The sequence below is a fragment of the Pituophis catenifer genome, unplaced genomic scaffold (assembly GCF_029215685.1).
Source record: "Pituophis catenifer annectens isolate HBS135680 unplaced genomic scaffold, rPitCat1.0.hap2 SCAF_1, whole genome shotgun sequence".
Classification (NCBI taxonomy): domain Eukaryota; kingdom Metazoa; phylum Chordata; class Lepidosauria; order Squamata; family Colubridae; genus Pituophis; species Pituophis catenifer.
The window spans coordinates 252,594,151-252,614,905 of record NW_027256881.1 but is presented as its reverse complement, the minus strand read 5'-3'; the positions used below and the strand labels follow the sequence as shown (position 1 = coordinate 252,614,905).

General features: G+C 36.0%; 1 protein-coding gene across 1 annotated transcript in view; it reads left to right on the top strand.

The window, feature by feature from the left end:
• Positions 1-9,447: 9,447 nt before the first annotated feature.
• Positions 9,448-20,755, top strand: part of LMO1 (LIM domain only 1) — a 101,934-nt gene continuing 90,626 nt past the window's right edge. Inside the window, exons 1-2 of the mRNA XM_070957462.1 lie at positions 9,448-9,510; positions 11,599-11,644. Coding sequence (XP_070813563.1) covers positions 9,448-9,510; positions 11,599-11,644 — 109 coding nt within the window. The remainder of the gene's footprint in view (positions 9,511-11,598; positions 11,645-20,755) is intronic.

Genomic DNA, 20,755 nt, shown 5'->3' with positions numbered 1-20,755 from the left:
TTGCCTATTTTTAAGGACCACAACAGGTATTTTGCTTTGCTTCCTTAATTTTTTAGGGGAACTGATAGTCTGAATTATGTATTTTGATGTATATAAGGGTTGAAGGGCTCTGAACAAGCAGAGCTATGGCTGCCAAAACTCTGAGAATCTAGAGAGGAAAAGATCTTGCTTGATCGCTAGTCTCTGATTTAATTACATAATATATTTATAGTTGACCATTCTTAAGAGGAATCCAATTTTTTAACCTTTCTTTTTTTTAAAAAAAATAATAATCAACTTTTAGGGTGAAAAAAGCTTTTTATAAATACACATCTCTGGAAATGAATCCTGCAGGAGATCATGGCATCAACTTTACGTCTTTTGGCTTATTTGTGCAGACTAGAGACCCTTTTTGAAAAATAATCCTTTCTGCCTTTTCTCTCCTCCCCCCCTCTTTTTTACGCTGTGCCCTTCCATTCATTTGACTATACAAAGCAATAAAGGGTAAAACTAAAGTAACATAAATTGGTCTGTCTTCCTGAATCCATGTCTCACTAATGTACCCAGATTAACTCAACTGTAAATTGTCTCCTTTGGATGTCGTGTCTTGCTGAAAGTTTCCTATATGATTCATGATTTGAGTTGCTTTTAACAGCTATTGGCTAAGCAATATGGTAAATGTACAAGGTGATGCAATTGGCATTAGTGAGAGAGAGAGGATGCACAGGAGCATGTAATGCAGTCAATACTACATTAACTACTGATGCCCAATTACAGAAACTGGAAGAGTGGCTTTTAGGAGCATTAGGACTTGTAGAAGAGCTGAGATCACCTGCCGCTCCTTGCCTAAAAGCTTCACCCTTTATGCGCTGGGATCAAAGCAAACATTCACTTGCTATTTTGTCATGTACAGCAACAAAGGGGATGTGGGGAGAGGGAGCCCGGCTTTTCTCTTTCTTTCCCCCTCTTCCCTAAAAAGAAATGTCACATTAATGCTTCTAATGCATGTAAATGCAAATCTCCATATTTCAAGATTTGCAGGGTCTCCTGGGGGAAAAGACTTGAATAAAGACTTTAACCACCCCTGTGTGTGGTAATACTTCACTTGCTCTATTCCCTTTTCCATTTAAAGTTGGAGTCTATCATTTTTTTGCTCAGACTTCATCTCAGTGAGTTAGATGGAGTAGGTTCTTTCTTCTAGCCTTCTATCTTTTTTTTTTTTACCTTTCCCCTAGAATTAACTTGCTTGTCTGAGACCCAAGTATAGAGAAAGCGATTTAAATAGAAACTAAGATTACAGTCCTTACTGTAGTGGCGAACCTGTTTTAACTATACTATTTTGTTCTGGGGGGAAGAGTGCATGAATGATTGTGCCTTTCTTTTTTTATCTCAGTGTCCATCTGGACATATATATAAGTAATCAAGAAGAAAGATAAGCTACAGTCCAAGGATTATTCATTTTCTCTAGGGTGGGCCTCTTCAAGGAATATATATATATATATTTGGGATATGAGTGTTGTAGCGTATTGAGCCAAATGGCACTGGTTGATGCAGTACATTGGCTGAAAAGTTGTTATTATGCTTGCCATCCACCCATCCACTAGGAGTCTCTCTGCAGATAACAGAGTTAAGTAAAAGAATTCAAATCTACAGTTGAAAACAATGATAGGAATTTTATGTAGCGGAGAAAATAACAAAAGGCTAAAACATAGATATGAAAACTGTGCTCTTCATATTACATGTTTAAAATATCGGATTGTAAAATGCTCGAGAAAAGAGAAATAAGATGGCAGTTCCAGAGAGACCCCACAGTGGGCCTTCTGCTGGCATCCTTCTGGAGGGCATACTGTAAATCATGGGTCACCAACCTTTTGGACCTCAGGGACCACTAAATTCATAATTTTAAATCCCGTGGATCACTAATATGATCTGCCTAATGACTGGCTAGGTAGGCATGGCTAGGTGGTCATGGCCAACTCGATGTCACTCACATTGCACCTCCCCTCCCAGCCACTCCTCGCCTGTCCGCCTGGGCTCCTTAGGGCCCCAACAGGAAGCAGTTGTTGGAGCTAAGCAGCCACTACAAGAAAGAGTTGGCAAAACAGCTGGCTCAGTTCAAATTGGATCTGGCCGAGAAGGAGGCTCAGCAGAAGCACCTCACTGAGGACTACAAGCATAGGCTTTCAAGCAGAGGGAAGACCTGCGGGAGTGCAAGGCCAAGTACCAGCGCCTGGAGGCTCAGCAGGCTGAGATGGTTAGCTAGTTCCAGGCCATGATGCAGTCCCACTGGAATGAGACCCTCCGGCTCTTCACTACCAGTGGCACTTCCCTCCAGCCTTTGCTCAAAGCCCCACACCAGGAGGCTGAAGCAGACCCAAAGTTAGAATTTCTGCCCCCTCTTACCCACACAAAAAGACACCGAAGGGGGAGACTGTCTGCAGCAACACAAATATTCATTGCACATATCCGGCCCAGTGGTTGTAGTTTGAGGACCCCTGATTTAGTGCAATATAAAAAATGCAAATAATTTTTCTGTGGACCACCAAAATTTTTTCGTGGAACACCAGTGGTCCATGGACCACCAGTTGGTGACCGCTACTATAAATGGTGGCCAGCCACTAAGAAGTCCTACCTCTGTTTTGTCACCTCCTCACTTCACTTGGCTGGGATATGCAAGGTGGATCAAGGACTCTTTCTTGGAAAGAGTCATTCAGAGCCTTTAATAAAGAAACACACAAACTTTAAGGGATGAAGTGAACCTTGAAAATTATCCAATGAAGATTAAACACATGTACGGACTACAGATTACTGATTGGCTGTTGAAAGAAATACGATGGGAGGGTGGTGGAAGGCATAATGGAGTGGTTGAAACTTGAACAACTGTAACATCTGTATTGTAAAATATTCATGTAGATTTCCTGCTTCAACTGTTAAGCCCAGATGAAAGATTTTTCAGTGTTGGAGAAAACTAATGCCATGCTGAGCAAAATAACTGAAGTATTGGCTATACTTAAATGAAGCCTTTTTTAAAATTTTATCTTGTTACCGTCTTTGTAAAGCCTGCATGGCAAGCTTGCAAATCGTAACACAGGTGACAAGACCGTTGACGTTTTTTGGCTTTGGTATTTGTAAGGTTTCTTCTACTGGTGTTTTGTCTTGCATGAAGCCAACCTTTACAAAAACCATGTCTGTTGGCTTAAAAAAAAACAAAACCATTTGCTGTAGATACTGCCGGGACAGTTCACGCAATCCTGATGATATTCATCTTGTCTTCTTTTTCCTTTCTTTTATTACCATCATTTATTTTGAACTTGCATTGTACCGTTGCATGCTTGTATTCTTTTTCTTTTATAATTAGTTTGATAAAATAGGCTAAAATACAGGCAGCGTTTGGCAGAATGATGGTTGCATGGATTTGTGCGGCCAGTTGGAGTAGATTTCAGAGATTTATTTATTTGCATCCCACTTTTATTATTTTTATAAATAATTCAAGATGGTGAATGTTAATAGTTGCCAAAAGAGGATGTCTGAATGGGGCTATCTGTGTATATTATATGGGATGAGAGGGAGATAATTTTGGGTGGATCTATTTATTTAATTTATATTCTCTCTATCCACTGAGAGCTCTAGGTGACATGCCTGTAATGTTCTTGCACTAAATATGTACAGCTTTCTCACATTACATAATAGGATTACTGAAGTCATGTCAGAAAGAGAACTTCCCCTTCTCTTTTGTACATAGCATGTGTTTCATTTGGACTAAGGTCCACAAACATACAGTGTATTCCCAAAATGTCAGATTTGTTCTGTGAAATAATTGTTTATCCTACCAAACCAATTGTTAAGATGCCTCAAGATAGGTTTTGTTTTTAATATGACAGACTCTAGGGTATGCAAAAGAAAAGCATGGATAAAACAAATTTTTGGGTCTCATTTGTAACATTTGCTTTTGGTTATGTGGTTATGTTGTGAAGAGCAGAAATAAGGTATAAATTCTTGGGTCAAAGAAGCAACCAAACTTAAAAAATGTGATTCAACTCCATTAGTTTGAAGGTCAACACAACATTGGTTCTTCTTTAGTAGAAGTACCGTAATCTGAACTCTTAAAATCATCCTTGAAAAATACAATTTAATACTATTCTGACTAATATTTGCCTATCTATATTTAGTTGAATTCTTATTTTAACTTCTTGTTAGGAAAATTTCAATACTACCTCCTGGTATATGTGGACATTGATGCAGTATAAGAGCTGATTTGGTATAGTGGTTAAGGCAACAGACTAGAAATCAGGAGACCATAAATTCCACCTGGGTGATTTTGGGCCAGTCACACACACTCAGTCCAACACAGCTCATAGGAAGAGGAAGATGAGTTGGATATGTTTGTCATCTTGAGTTATTTATACAAATAATAAAGGCAGGATACAAATAAATAAATAAAATATAAGTCAACCACCAAATAGAACAATGGATTTTAACTACACCTTTCCTATATGATGATTCATCTCAAAAGTAGGACAAATTTGAATAATCTTGTCATAGCCAATTTGCAGTATTAAGCATAATCAAACTTAAGAATGGTAGAAAAACAAACGTGTTCTATTGTTGAGGTCCGAGTTGAATCTACACTGCAGAATAAAAGTTTTATACCATAAAGTGCCTTGGATCTAAAGATTGAGGAAATTGTTTCTTTTCCACTTGTGATGAGAATGAGAAATGCTAAAACTGGTGGCTGATCCATCATGACCAAAACATGAACGGCACTGAACGGACCTTTTTATGTTTTCCACTGTGATATGACAAATCACTTTATGTGATCATTCCTCCAAGGCCAAATGATTGTCACAAAGCAGCCATATCATGAGATATTTCAGTGTCCTCAGAATTATTAAATGTGAGAACAAAACTGGAATATTATGAACCTGTATGAAAGAAGTTCTTCGCTAGGCTGCCATCTTTTATGTACAGAGTTAGTGCCCAAATGTTCAGAAGGCATGTAGTAGAAGAGTAAGGACATACGGTAATCATTTGGCAGCTTTTGAAACATCTGGGAGAACTCAAACTCACCAATTATATATTTAAAAACTTCCAGCACATGCTTAATTGCTCCAACAAATAAAAACTTTTAGTTGATCAAATGTGAATCTCGAAATTAATCTTTAATCAGTATGATTTACAACAAGGTTGTTTCTTTTTTTTTCAGGCTAAATACTGTAGTTAGTTTTTGTGAGGCATGCTGAGGACATTGCTCCAAACAAATAATTAGATATAAGTTAAATTTGATCTCATCTAAATGTGTTAAATTTCTTCATTGTGGTAAATAATGAAAAATAGAAAAATAGAGAAATGAAAATACAGAGGCTACAATTTTAACAGAATTTCCCATGCTGTGTGTGTCTGTGTATCTGTGTATGTGATATTAAACATTCAGTTGAACAATATTTTGGGAGGGGATTTGAGACAGGATGTAAAGATGCAAATGCAAATGACTGCAAGTACATCTGATTGGACTAAGAGTGCAGCTATGCGACTTTCCACATAAGAAAGATGGGCCTGGCTTGCTCCTTTTTAAAGTGAATTTCTAAATTTCACATATTTTTCCTCCTTCACATTCTTATTAAAAATATATATATGAGATTCATAGATAGATGCAGGTGCACATGTGACTCTTTGGTTAGCTTTCTGGAGACATTTTTTTTCAAAGTGCACTCTTTAAGTGGGCTGCTCAGCGAAATATGTACATTCATAAAATAGCTGATTGAAAAGCAATATTTCAGATAAATACAAGCCAGCGATCTATCAGCAGCTATAATAAAAGCTGGGCTTCAGGCTGTGATTTTATTTTGAAATAATAAGAATTGCTTTATTCTTTTTACTTGAGTTACCATGGTAATTCTGTCGTGTAGCAGTGTTATATTGATTTAGAAAGTGGACAGTAATATTTCTTTTGTGTTATTCTGTTTCTAGGGGTTGATTTCTAATTTCCACTTGGAGATTACTTTTATAAATTTCTTAAGTCCTTCTGCTTTTTTTTTTTCTCTAGCAGTGTAATTTTCCTCTCACAGAGTGCTATTTTCTGAGCTTATTGGTTTGCTCTTTTTTAAAATTAAACTTGCTGGTTTCAAATATTGAAATGACATCTTTGTCTGTGTCTGTACTTTGGTTTAGCAAAATATTACAATCTACTGTGTTATGCTTAATAATTCAAGGGGAGCTTTATGGCTGTCTTCAGTGGTTGTTGAGTAACATATGATTAAATTAACAGAGAACATAGACCTCTAACATTTTAATACTGACTAATAATGTCTCAGCCTTGTTAAGAGTTGCTTTAAAAAACCTGGTTTGCAAGGACAAGTTTTAATAATTAAGATATAAAATTATCTATGTGTTGCATAATAACTTATTACATTTTATTTCATCTGAAGTTCTGAGTTGTTTTTTTTAAACCACAAGTTGAACAAGACTATTGGCCAAGATGGAAATATCTTTATTTATATATATTTATACAAATGTATATCATATTAATTCTTTTGCATCTTTACAGAGAGAACAGCCCAAAAATTATTTCAGAAAGAAAATAACACTTAAATTCAATGTTGTTATATGTAGGATTGCTCTGCCAGAATCTGAGAAGTCTAGTTTTTCATTTGATACATGGCTTCAGTAGGAAGGCCACATAGTTTTTGTTTTGTATTTTTTAAATGCAGCTACTGTCCAGATGTTTAATGTGAAAATCCAAGAATAACAAACATTAAACATATTTTACAGATCATTTAAGATGAGGATCCTCTATTTGATGTCAGATGGTCACAGTTTAAACGCCATAGTGTGTGTGGTTAGGAAGTCTATGTCTCATAGCCCTAAGCTTCAATCTGAAAGCTATTATTCTAGCTATATTATTTAGTCCTCTCCTATTTTAAAACTCAAAAATCCACTTAGTGTGAAAAACCCAATACATTGCCTTACAGCCTGAAGATATTTTAATCGTGAAATCATTTCACTCTATATTTTTTGCTTTGCTTGATTTTTGAAGACATAATTTACAGAAACTGAAGGAAAGCATATCTTGAATGCCCAAACAAATGTTATTTTGGAACCTAACGAGAGTTCTGGAAGCTTGCACTCTGTCACCTTTCACAGCAAATAATACAAGTTGCGTGGCTGGCAAATGGAATCTAGAACAGTGCCTCAAATCATTATGGCAGAAAGAAATGCTATCTATCTATCTCATTTGAATGATCCTCAAACATAATATTGCTGGACTGCTGTTTTTCATGTCATTCATAGCAAGTCAACCTAAGGTCTCTCCTTCCCTCCCTCTCTCTCTCTCTCTCTCTCTCTCTAACTGACCATTACAAAGATGACATCAGTTTAAAGTGTAACCATTTAACTAATATAAAAGCACAACTCCAAGCAGTTTAACCAATATAGATAATGATGGGAAATTATAAAGCTTCCCTAGCTCTTGTTTAGAGAGTCGTTGATTGTTGAAGTATATAGCTACTGATATTTTGCTTTCAAGCTTAATACGGTCCTTTTGACTGTTGTTAGCTAGTTGAAGTACCACCGTACTTATGCTGTTGTCTTAAATTATGGAATCAGTACTTAACCGGTTGGCTTCTGAAAATGACAACTACGTCTTGTTCAGAGGCTTGATTATATTTATTCAGATTTGGAATGAAGTTATATGGAAACTATTTAGTTTCGGGGCACTCCCCCTTCCAATAAGAAGCCGAACATCCACATTGAAGTCAACAGTGTTGACAATAATCTTTATTTAATAGCTATTCCAGTGACTATGCTATGGCATAATGAGCATTGAGTTTTAAACTAGATGAAACAGTCACATGGTTTATCTAATTTAGCATGCTGTCTCCACTAATTGATGGACCATGACTATTTGCAACATGCTGAACTTCATAAATTCCCTCAGTGTTTATTTTTTTTTCTTCCAAAGGAGTACACTATAAAGTTTTCATAATAGAGTTTGGGAATTTGGGTTGTGGGTTTTTTGTTTTTTTCAGGGGTTTTTAAATTGTTAAGAATCTATGTAGCAATATTTAACATGTCTTTTCATATTTTTTAATGAATGTTTTCAATGATGTTCAGAGTCCTAAGTTCCACCGGGGATAAATCCATCAACAATTTTTCAGACGTTGCATATAAAAAAATAGAAAACTACTTAAATCATGGAGTTATATGGAAACTATTTGGTTTCCATGTAACTCCCCCTCCAATAAAAGGAGTAGGGTAAGAAGCTAAACATCAGTTTCTCTAAATCAAGTCAGTTTATTACATATGGGTTGGATAAGAATTGGACCAAGCTCTATTACATTCAAAACATGCATTTGACCATTGGGCTAATGATCTATCACAGCTGCTGTGAAGTACCAGAACAGAAGGCCAGGCATAAATCGAGATAGCATGCTGAACTACTGAAAACTTAACCTGAATTTATTTGCTCTTAATTACCAACTTTTCAAAGTGAGATGATTGGAAAATATCTGGACTATTTGTTTCAGCCAACTGCTACGTTCCTCAGATCCTAGTCTACTTTCTTTTCTTGCTTTCTGAACTCTTTGGCTGCTTACAGTTTCCCTGGGTTTAAGACAAGAATCATTCTGTCTCTCATTTTAAATTGTTGCAACAGGTTACAGTAACTGAATATTAGAACCATTCTCATTTGAAAAGTTATCTCATTTCTAAAGTTTGGTTATTTTTCTTAAAAGTGTTGAATTGAAGGGAATAATTCTTGAATAACGGACATTATGAAAATAGGACAGCGCCTCATAATCTGTATTATAGTATACAGAATAGATGCTGTGAATTAAAAAAATGGTTTGCTAAATCACCATCAGCTGGAATTACAATTTGAATCACATGTTGTTCATTGACACGGTAGCGGCATTATATGGTTCTACAACATCTATTTTCTGTTGTGATATTTGAATCCATTCTTCCATGTATTAAATATCCTGACTACCTTTACCTTCTCTAGGTTAAACTATGTTAAAAGTATTATCTGTTTTAAGTCAAACAATGTGAAACAGATTTGGGGAAGTAACTTTGTGTCAACCTGGTTGATTAAATGTAAATCAATTTATTCGTATTTATTGCTTAATGTTTACAGTGCTGAATCTATCAAAGTTAAAAATAGTATTTTTGACCACCTCAAATGCTATACCCCATCAGTGGCAGCTGTTTCATTTACTCTCTATATATTTGTTAATATTAAGAAATTTCATTTTTATAGCATGACCAAAACTCTAGGTGGTTCACAACAGATTAAAAACACAGTGCTTCTCTATAAACATCTATCTCAGGTTCATAGAAAGGACTTGATATGTGGATAAAAATGCCAAATCCAATATAAATATGTGGCGGACTGTGCAACCAATAATAATGTGTTGTTTTATATCATTCTTGAACTTTTTAGTTGACCTCTATGAAGGAGTTAGAATTAGGCAGATGTCATCACTTGTCTGCAATGACAGAAATTGGAGTAGCTGCTTTTACAATAGGAATGGGAAGGTAATTAAAGAAAAAATACATATATCTCAGCTGACACTGTGGTTTGCAAACATCAGGAATTTTCCACTTCACTTTCTATCCCTATTCGATTTAGGATCATTTCATGAAAATATTTAAGTTGAGGAGGAGGAGCTTTTTATTTGTCTAAAATCATTTATATTTATTATTTGATTAAGAATTATTTGGAGATAATAAATTAACATTTAAAAGATGTTCATATCAGTTACAATTTTTATCAAATCCAAGATATAGCAAGATTAGGGAAAAGTTTGCAGCACAATTTCTCACAGTTCTTGTTTGGAACAACATTTTTTTCTGAAGTATGACCTCCTATAAAATAATGCTGCTTGGTCAGTTCTTTTGCTGAAACTTTCACACTCTATTTTAGAGTATCTCTTCAACTTGTCTATGACAATTCTTCAATTATGATTAAAAGACACATATGTTGGATAGTTTGAGCTAAGAAGTACATCTTAACTTTCACAAGAGAGCAATTTGCAGACAGGACATGTAGTAACTCTCCAGAACTCAATAAGAATCTTAAGTATCTTAATCTTAAGGGGCCTGGATAGCTCAGCAGACTAATGCATTGTAATTTAACTCGAGCTGTCTGCAATTACTGTAAGTTCGAATCTTGCCAGGCTCAAGGTTGACTCAGCCTTCCATCCTTTCTAAGGTAGGTAAATTGAGGACCCAGTTTGAGGGTGCAATAAGCTGACTTTGTAAAAATATATAAAAGTATGAAGGCTATTGCTTAATGCATTGTAAGCCGCCCTGAGTCTCCGGAGAAGGGCGGCATATAAATCAAATTTAAAAAAAAAAAGTAGTTATATGCAGATATTCTGTGAGGTGTAGGAGCTCCCAGTTGGGTTGGGAAAGGTAGTAGACAGACAAAACATCAACATCTATGTACTAAGTTAGGTTTGATTAAGATAATATTCTTTGTTCCTCTTATACACTCTTTCCGCCTCCCTCCCCCCAGCAATATGACACCCATTGGCATTTCTTTCAGCTCAACAATATGAATGTTTATAAGTGACAAGAGAGCCCAACTATTGCTACATCTTGCTGCTTCTTTGACATGTGCCCTTACTTTCTAATCTTCCTTCTGACATATGTTCCACACCATTTCTTCTTTGTTTATGTTTTTAGCTTTCAAGTTTTCCCCTTTTTGTGTTTCTTTCCCTCCTGCTTGGTTTTTTCAGCATCTTCTTTTCACTCATGTTGTTGCATGGAAAACTTGTGATTCCTTCTTCTTCTTCATTAGTGTTCTTAAAAATTTGATGTTTCTGACCTGTAATAGAATTGAAATGTCATCCTCTCTTGCATAGTCTGGCAAAGTACTATTGATTTGATATTGAGAATGGGATAAAAAAGTTTTTTTTTTTACTCTTATTTCTATTCAAGCATGGTGCCAATTGTTTTCTTATACATATTTATGGGAGATATTTATGGTAGGGCCATTGACTGCTCTCCCACACACACTTACCACAAATGTGATTGCAAGTTAAGCAATCATACCCAGTGTGCCCGAAAAAAACAAGAAACAGTAAGAGGAAGAGAAAGAAATCTAAGGCATGAGTAAAGAAAAACCCAAAGTATAGGTGTTAACATTGCTTTAAATTTATTATATTCCCAGCAAAACAATTGAACAACCATCTTTTCTGAACATTCAAAGGATTGTTCAGTAAAGATGAAAAATATTTTTGATGAATGAATCTCATTTTAAGATTGTAAAAAGGTTTGACATTTTTAAAACACTAGCCATTGATTTGTTAATATATCTACTCCAATGTTTTATTTCAAAGTTCTGGCAAATTATGCATACTTATTTTAGCAATGTTCTCCAGTTGTTCATACAGCTGAACTGTAGATTTCCCCCTTTTTAATTTCTATTAAATACTCTAGTAATTCTACATTGTAAGGAAAGCTATATCCATTGATTAAAATAAACTAACATAACATCTATTAATAGAAATTGTGATCCATGAAGTATAAAATTCATATCAATATAAGATTAATTAAATCCTTTAATCTATCATGACATTTAGCCCATATTGATCATATATTGTTTATTTTCATTTATAGAATATAAAGACATTTATATCTAATTCCTTCCTTAATCATGAAGAAGGTAAATTTCCATTTATATAAAGTTAATCTCTCTATGAAAACCAAAGTTCTTCATAGAATGATAGATTCTATGATGCATTCCATCAGTCCATCATTTTCCATGTTTATCTTATATATCTCTTTCCAGTATTGCATCAACATCCTTGCCCTAAGTATTTCAACATGGATAGGTAGCTCACTATAAATATAGTGAGCAGTGATGCTATGAGATAAGTGGCTATGAAAGATGGAAATGGTGAAAAGTTCAGATTGGATGATTGATCAATGTGTGGTGCTGGATAAGTATAGAATATTTTTTGAAGAAAGGCATGTAGGAAAATAAAGGACAAAAATATCTCCTCCCCTTTCCCATACAATTCTGAAGCTAAAAAGTATAATAAAAGTATAAGAATTGCTGCTCCCAACCATGCCAAAAGACAGCAAAATTCCTGGGACGATGCATGGGCTCTAATATTCTGCATGGATGAAAATGTGGGAGGAAAGAGGCATCAAAATGACCATAGGAGCAGAAAATTCCTGTTTCACTTAGCCATAGGTCCTCTGAATTCAAGATTCTATCCACAAAGGGACAATTGAATTAAACCCATCCAGCCCTCTTTTAAAATTATTCAAATTGACTGCCATTATCATGATTGCTAGCAACAAATTTCAAGCTTAATTATCCTCGGTGTGAGAAAATATTTCTTGGGTAGGCCCGAGTTTCCCTGTTTTTAGTTCCAATCCACATGTAGTTTTCTGTCCATATCATCTATGCCCATGCGTGATTTTATGCACCTTTATATACCTGTTTGGGTTGAGATTTTTTTGCCCCTTTTCTAGAATTTTGAATACCCTTTTAAAGGTATGTTGATAAGGATGAAGTCTTACTACAACTTTGTATCAAGGCATTATTCTATTAGAAGTCCTGCTTTTAATTTCTCTTCTTTATGATTCCAAGGAGGAAAGGTATCCATTTTTTCCCCTCAGGTCCGTCAACAAAGGACTGGAGGGGAATAGTCTACATGTGAGTGTGGAGCAGAAAATGCCATTCAAGTAATGTTTTGGAAATTAAAGAGCTCCAAAGTAGCTTCTGACCTAGTTCGGAATTCATTGAAATGAACTGAGCATTTCAACATTGAATTTCTATCAGTAAGTGAAAGAGCGGATATTTCCAAATGGCAAACAGAAGAATCATCCATCTTTTACTCATCTTTCAGAAACTAGTTCTGTCCACTGTACTTTATCAGAAGTATTCTATGAAAGTCCATAAAAGTAGTTTAAAAACAAACAAAGAAGGAACAAATTTTTAATTGCTTGATTTTTGGAAGATGGAGGAAGGAGTCCACCCCCCAAAAAAAATCCCACAGAAGATAATTCCATCTGAAAGAAGTCACTTGCATACAGAGCATTTCTGCCTCCCTCCATCATTAAATAATCTCTGTTAGAAATGCTTTAGAGTATGTCCTTTGCAATTTTCAATAGGCTTTTTTAGTCAAACAGTATAGATGCTAGCAGGTGGTATTTTTGGCAAATGACCTCTGCTCGGTACATATATGTTCCAAAGTTGGCCTTTTCCCTCTTTTATTTTAATGTTGTGCTCTGAAAAAAAAACGCTCTTGCCTTCAGCAAAGGAAGACTGAAAAGATTTGCTTAAGGAGAAAAGAAGAAGAAGAAGTAGGGTCACTAGAAATATCCTCTAGATATTTAGTGGATCAGCTCCTCTTTTCCACATCAGGAATCTATTTGTGGTTCATATATTCATACTCCGTAGCTGTCCTGGCAGATCCAAAATACCAAGAATGCATAGCATCTTAAGGCATTTTTGGTCCAAAAATATGCTTTTAGGAAAAAAAAATACAGCTATTACCAATATTCAAACCATTTTCGTACATATATATGAAAGAAGCAGACATAGCAGAGCAAAAATCCCACTTTATACCATTCTATCTGAAATTTAGTTCTAGCTTGAATTATCATTTGATTTTCCTCCACTTTCTGATTTTTGGATTTCAGTTCTATTAATATGTAGAGGCAACTATGGACCAGTATAAGAGTTTCCTCTACTAAGCTTCAATGCTGAAATAAAAAAAATAATAATTTAGAAATACATCGGTTTTTTTTTCTTTTAAAGTTAGACTATTAATGTTGGCTATATACTGTATAGTCACTATAATATTCTCTCTCCTTTTTTATATATATATCAGTGCAATAAATAATAAAGGGGAAACCATATTAATCATATAGCAAACAGGTCATTTTAAAATGCTGCATTAACCCCTGACCACACAGAGTAATATTAGTCAGGCTTTACTTCTGATATATATATTGGAAAGCACCTAGAACAATACCCGCCTCTCCACCCCTACAAAAGGCCTTCTTAATAGATATCATACCCTTGAAATTAAATAAAGTGTGACAAACCCAGGAACCTAAAACTGCTGAAAAGATGATTGTGTCATAAAAAAAACAATATGTAATTTCAAAAGCCAAACACCTTGCATATGGGTGTCAACATATTTTTCTTTTACAAAAAAAGAAGAAAGTAATTTCTTTAGCATAATTAAATGATGTAGTGCTCAAAATCGGACTGCTCCTCTCCCTCTCCCAAATGCACCTTAACGGAAGGCACTCTGGTTTATTTAATTACAATTTCTTGTGATATCTGAAGCTTGCATCATGAACTCAAAATGATGTTTGATAATGTTATGCCTTATAAGCATTGCTTGAAAATAATGTATCCCATTCTTAACATCACGGAAAACTATTTTAAGAAACCTAGAAATAAGGTGAAGTACAGGAAGGACGAGGGACGTGGTGGCTCAGTGACTAAGATGCTGAGCTTGTCAATCAGAAGGTTGGCAGTTCAGTGGTTCAAATCCCTAGCGCCGCATAATGGAGTGAGTTCCCATTACTTGTCCCAGCTTCTGCCAACCTAAAAGTTCGAAAGCATGTAAAAAATGCAAGTAGAAAAATAGAGACCACTTTGGTGGGAAGGTAACACCACTCCGTGCACTTTCGGCATTTAGTCACGCCGGCCACATGACCACGAACAGCGCTGGCTCTTCGGCTTAGAAATGGAGATGAGCACTGCCCCCTAGAGCAGGAAACAACTAGCACGTATTTGCGGGGGAACCTTTATCTTTACCTTTAGAGGAAGGACTAAAGTTGTGAGGAACCAGCTGTCCAACTTTGGTGGACAGTTCCTAAGATAGTTCCTAACATAGATGAACCATGTTAGAAAGTCATGGAGAAGACCTCTCATGTTGTCCTGAAGGTAAATAAAAAAATGGTTACTAAAACTTCCTAAGCAGGGTTTTTTTTTTTTTTTTGTCTTCATACAAATAGGAAGTTATGGTTTTTGTTTTTGTTTTTAATTTGATTTATATGCCGCCCTTCTCCGGAGACTCAGGGTGGCTTACAATGTGCTCAGCAATAGCCTTCATCCTTTTGTATATTTATACAAAGTCAGCTTATTGCCCCCACAACTGGGTCCTCAATTTACCTACCTTAGAAAGGATGGAAGGCTGAGTCAATCTTGAGCCTTGGCGAGATTCGAACCTGCAGTAATTGCAGGCAGCTGGTCTTAATAACCAGCTTAATAACAGGGTGCCTTAGACCACTGTACTACCAAGGCTCTGTTTAATTGAAGATACCATCTAGTAAAAGTTGACTTGCTTGTTTAGGGTAACCACTCTTTCACCTTACCAATCAGCTGGGATTGAAAGAGTTGGGGATTATTTTCTAGCCTAAACTTCCAGTTTTCAGATCAAATGGGGCCTAAAACCTTCTCCATCTGCCCTAGAACTTTCTGCTTTCGCTCAATCATTGGGAAATATTCCGTACATGTTCATGATTGTATCTGAAACAATGACCTGATGTTTCTCTAGTAATGGGGTTTCCAGCTCTTCAGATCTCTGGCTAAGTGAAAGATATGAATTATTTGAATGTAATAGTGGACATGTAAAAGAAGAGTATGTAAGTTAATCTTTTTGATGCTTCTATAAACATCAACATCCAACCACTACTGAAACATGAGACCTTTTATCCAAAACATCAAATTTAATGTGTGCTATAAACTAGGTTTTTGCAATCAAGAATTCTAAAAACATTTAAGATAAAACTCCAGGCTAGAGAAAAAATGTAATTCTTCCAGTGTCTTTCCTTTTTTTTTTTTTCTTTGACATCTTCAACCCCAAAAGGGACATTTTAATGGAGTCTGATGCTTTCAAACTTGGAAGTGATATTAAGCATCAATTAGCTGACCAGCTTCCCTGGTAAAACTGAAAATGCTTGCCAAAAATCTTGTGGTATTTAAGGCCTGTTTCAAGTCTCTTGTCAAATACTGAAATGGATCATTTCTTTTCCTTTCCCCCTTTTTCCTCCCCAGCCACTTTCAGTCCTACATCTGGCTTAATAGAAAGGGTTTTTGCATGGATAGCTTAGTTAGGCAGAGTGGTAATAAAACACTTTAAATTTATTGTGACATTTGGATTTAATTAAAAAGTACACACTTAGAAAAGTAAAACATAATGCAAAGAGAGAGTTAGGAAGGTTTTTATTCCTCTCCTTTTCTTCCAAAAAATTAATTAGAGCTGTTTTTTTAAAATTGTTTATGTGCTGCTAATCATTGTAATAAATCATTTATGCTGAAAAAGACACACTCTAATGTGTCTGTGTAACTGTTTATGTTCTCAAGTTTCTATCATGAACAAATTGATCTGGAAGTGAATTTATTAACCACAAGGGAAGAAATCATTAGTGCTTTCTCTAAATATTCCCCAGGTGCATTTTTATTATAGTAGTTTACTGCTTTAACTAAATGTAACACTATGCAATCTTGGTTGTAATTATGATGCAAATTGAGTTTCCATCACTTAAAAGTGAAGAAGTTGTATTTTGGCAGGGAGGGAGTGGTGGAACAGAACATTCCCCCCCCTCCCAGATCAGAAAATGATGTAACTTCTAAGGTAAAATAATATTGACCAAATCGGTTCCCTCGTAATATTGCAGCAACTAAAAGTGTGTGAATGTGTGTGGCAATAGTAATGTGTGTGTAAGAGAGAACATTTATTGCAGAGGTCTCCAACCTTGGCAACTTTACGACTTGTGGACTTCAACTCCTAGAATTCCTCAGCCAGCTGGCTGAGGAATTCTGGGAGTTGAAGTCCACAAGTCGTAAAGTTGCCAAGGTTGGAGACCCCTGATTTATTGCCTCAGAGACCTGAGCAGTTCCCCTTCAGAGTGGGGCTCCAGAGTGACCAAACCTTTATGGGGAGGGGGCAAGTGAGTCACCCCCATCAAGTGCTTTGCTGTGTCGAGGATGAATAATTTGCCTCTATGGCCAGCTACCTGTTGTGACCCAGGCCCAAGTAGATATTATCAGACACAATCAGTTCGAAAACAAACAGACTTTATTAGAACAGCTGAGAATTAACTCATTCTCAGCATAGTACAAACTAACTCAAAACAAATTCTTCATAACACAATTCTTCAGCCTTATCACCAACCTTGGTCTAATTAGGCAACCTGCCAAAGGCTTTTCTTGGCAAAAGTTCAGAAGCAGAAGACACCGACAAGAAATAAATGCAGCAAGACAAGAAACAAATCTATCAACGTTGTTTTCCAACAAAGAGCCCAAGAGCCATTGCTGGTCTTTTAAGCCTTATGGGAGGGGCCAATCATCTCTTGGCCCTACTCCCAAGTCGTCCTTTTTGCTTTAACTGCTCTTGCCTTCTGGCAGCTCTTCTCTTGCGTGCACTAGGAACAGGCTCCTCCTGTTCCCCTGCCTCTCTGCTGTCAGCCTCTGGAGGCTCTGGAATCCACACATCACTCCCAAATGGCCCTGGCCCCATCTCTGCCTCCGATGCAGAGCCCTCATCCGGGCCGTCCCCAGCCTCCAGGACTGGCCCATGTTCTTCCTCAGCCTCCTCACTATCCAACTCCGCTGCCAGCTCTGTAGGCTGCTGGCGGACCACAACACTACCTCACCAAAGCAACTTATACTTTCTGTCCACAGATTCACTGTGGATCAGGATCAGTCATGTTTTAGTTTGAAGATAGCAATAGCAATAATACTTAGACTTATATACCACTTTACAGCCCTCTCTAAGCAGTTTACAGAGTCAGCATATTGCCCCCAACCATCTGGGTTTTCATTTTACCAACCTCAGAAGGCTGGAAGGCTGAGTCAACCTTGAATCGGTTAGAATCCAACTGCCGAACTGCCGGCAGCCGGGAATCAGCAGAACTAGCTGCAGTACTGCATTCTAACTACTGCGCCACCATTGCTCCTATAGGATTTCCCAATTTTGTAACAGCTACAGCAGTGTTTGCAGGTAGTCCGTTGCTTAAAACAGTTTGTTTAGTGACCATTCAAAGTTACAATGGCCCTGAAAAATGTGGCTTATGATAATTTTTCCCAGTTATGACCTTGGCAGCATCCCCATAATCATGTGATCAAAATTCAGACACTTGGCAACTGATTCCTATTTATGACAGTTGCTTTATCCTAAGGTCATGTGACCTTTTCTGCGACCTTCTGACAAAGTCAACGGGAAAGCCAGATTCATTTAACAATCCTGTTACTAACTTATCAACTGCAATAATTTGCTTAACAATTGTAGCAAGAAAGGTCGTAAAATGGGGCAAAATTCACTTAACAAATGTTTTAACAAATTTTGGACTCCATTGTGGTCGTAAGTCGAGGACTACCTGTAATCTGAATGAAAGCTAGATGCACATCTCTCTTGCTTTTTATTAAGCGAAGAGAAGAGGTCATTAGCTTCCAAGAATCTAGCCAAACCACTAAAGCTTTGTAAAACACTGTTCATATTGTAACCCTAATTAACAAACAAGGAGTAGCTCTATTTCCATTTTTAAACTTGTCTTTAGTCCAAAAAGACAATACTTTTCATGTACAACTGATTTGTCCTTCACAGTTTTTAATTTGCTTAGCTCACCATTGATTCCCTTACTTGGCACTGTATTTGTTTCTCCTTCGCCATTAAAAAATTAATAAAGTTGAAAACCTCATATCTTTGAGATTCTTCCTTTTAGCACAGTCTACTTTTTTCTCACTCTATTTTCAAAACATCTTCTCGTTTTCTACATTTCTTTCTGGTAACGCCTAGGGGAGATGTTCCTTTTCTATTAGTGGGCTGCTGCCTTGCAAACCTGTGATGCTTGTAACCCTTTTTAGCCTCTTTAATTAGCCTTTTTAGTGGGGTGGGTGGTGAAGATATAGTACCGTTGTGATAAGTGGTCCGGTTAGAATTGTGTCCTGTTAGATTTGATGGGAATGTTCAAAGAACTGTATGTGCAAGCTTCTTCTTTTTTCCAAAATAGAGATAGTATTGCACTGTGTTCCACTACATTAGGTGTTCCTAATAATCCATAGGCGAATATTATAAAGATGTATTACTGCTTCCTGATATGTAGACTGTGATCATCACTAAATTTTATCAAAGTTCTGCCGTGGTTGAGATACTTTAAGCTGCATTTTGATAACACCATTTAAAAATAATCAAGAAAGAGTAGTTTCGTCTTTTGAAGACTGTTCCTCTGAAGAACCTGTCTAGAATATAATTAGTTGCTATGGAACCAAAGATTCAAATATATATAATTGTGTGAACATTTTTGTAAAAGACATCACAATTCCATTAATATTCTTCAAGATAGATAAATCATATAGTAATAAATGTTGGAAATGCCATAAAATAGAAAGTATATTTTAGCACATGTGGTAAACATATAAAAACCCTCAAAATTATTGGAAAGATATACATAATACAATGCAGAAATATTTGGAAATTAAATTTGAAATTGAATCATATTTTTTCTTACTAGGTACAATCACAGAATATACCAACAAGGATTGTCATAATTTACTAAGATACATGCTCACAGCAGTGGGAGTAAATTTTTCCTAACACTGGAAGAAGAATAGAATTCTGACTTCTCATTGAGAACATAAACTTGGAGGATATGGCAGAGTTAACAATATATATTCACAACATAAGTTTAACCAAATTTAAACAGAAATAGTTGCCATACATACGATACGTTATGCTGGATAGAAAATACAAAGACAGTTGGGCATCTAAGGGGGGGCTAAATATTTATAAACATCACAAATTAGTAGAGGCACAAAAAAGGAGAAGTTAGAAACCAAATAGTCTTTAAAAAAACTTTTTGTTATTTATTTTGTTTTGTCTATTTTTCTTTTGTTTAACATGCAGAAACAATAAGTAACAATACAGTGGAAATCTTAGTATAGTACCATGGTACTTCGGTATTCAACTGCTTCAAAACTCAGCGAATTTGATATTTGACACATTTTGATGTGAAAATGTCCCAGTACTTATAGTTTGTTTGGTATTCAGCTTGCTGCAAAAGGAAGAGGTGGATGGCTATAGAGGGCGGACAGGAAGTTGGCCATGCTAGGAAGGTCACTGCAAAAGGAGAAGGGGGACAGCTGCAGCGGGTGGAGTTTGCTGTCCTATTGCAACTTAAGTAATTTTGGTTCTATAAGCAATGCCTATCCATAACAAGCATATATTACAAAGCACCCTGTCAAAATCTGATTGTTAAGAGTGGCATCCTTGAACAATTGTAAATGAAGGGTAACTCAGAATTCAGAAACCCCAACTTATAGTTTTTTTCCCAAGTAATGAACATCAAAAAAAGAAAGTGTTTGGTGATATAATTATAACAAATAGAAATCCAAATCATTCCCTTAATATTATTAATTCAATTTGAATAGTTCCCCTTTTCAAAAAATGACTCTGGGCAGCGAATGAAATTTGAAAGAAAATTTAAACATTTACAATAATACAAAAATTTAAATACATAGCAGCTGAGAATAAATCCCATATGAATCTCTTTCTTTTACAATAACTTTACATTAAAAAAACGCTTGCAGGTGAGAAGTAACAAACATTTGACAACAGATGTTCTATCTTGAATCTAAGCACAACACACAATTGATCACATGGGATCTTGTTTAGAGATGATAAGGCTGCCCACTTGGCTGTCTTCTTAGCCAAGCACAAATGATGCTGTTTGATTGAACTGTTGTTTTATGTGACTAGTATATGGCTACAGTAATTGCCATGATGGTAAATAGCACTATTCT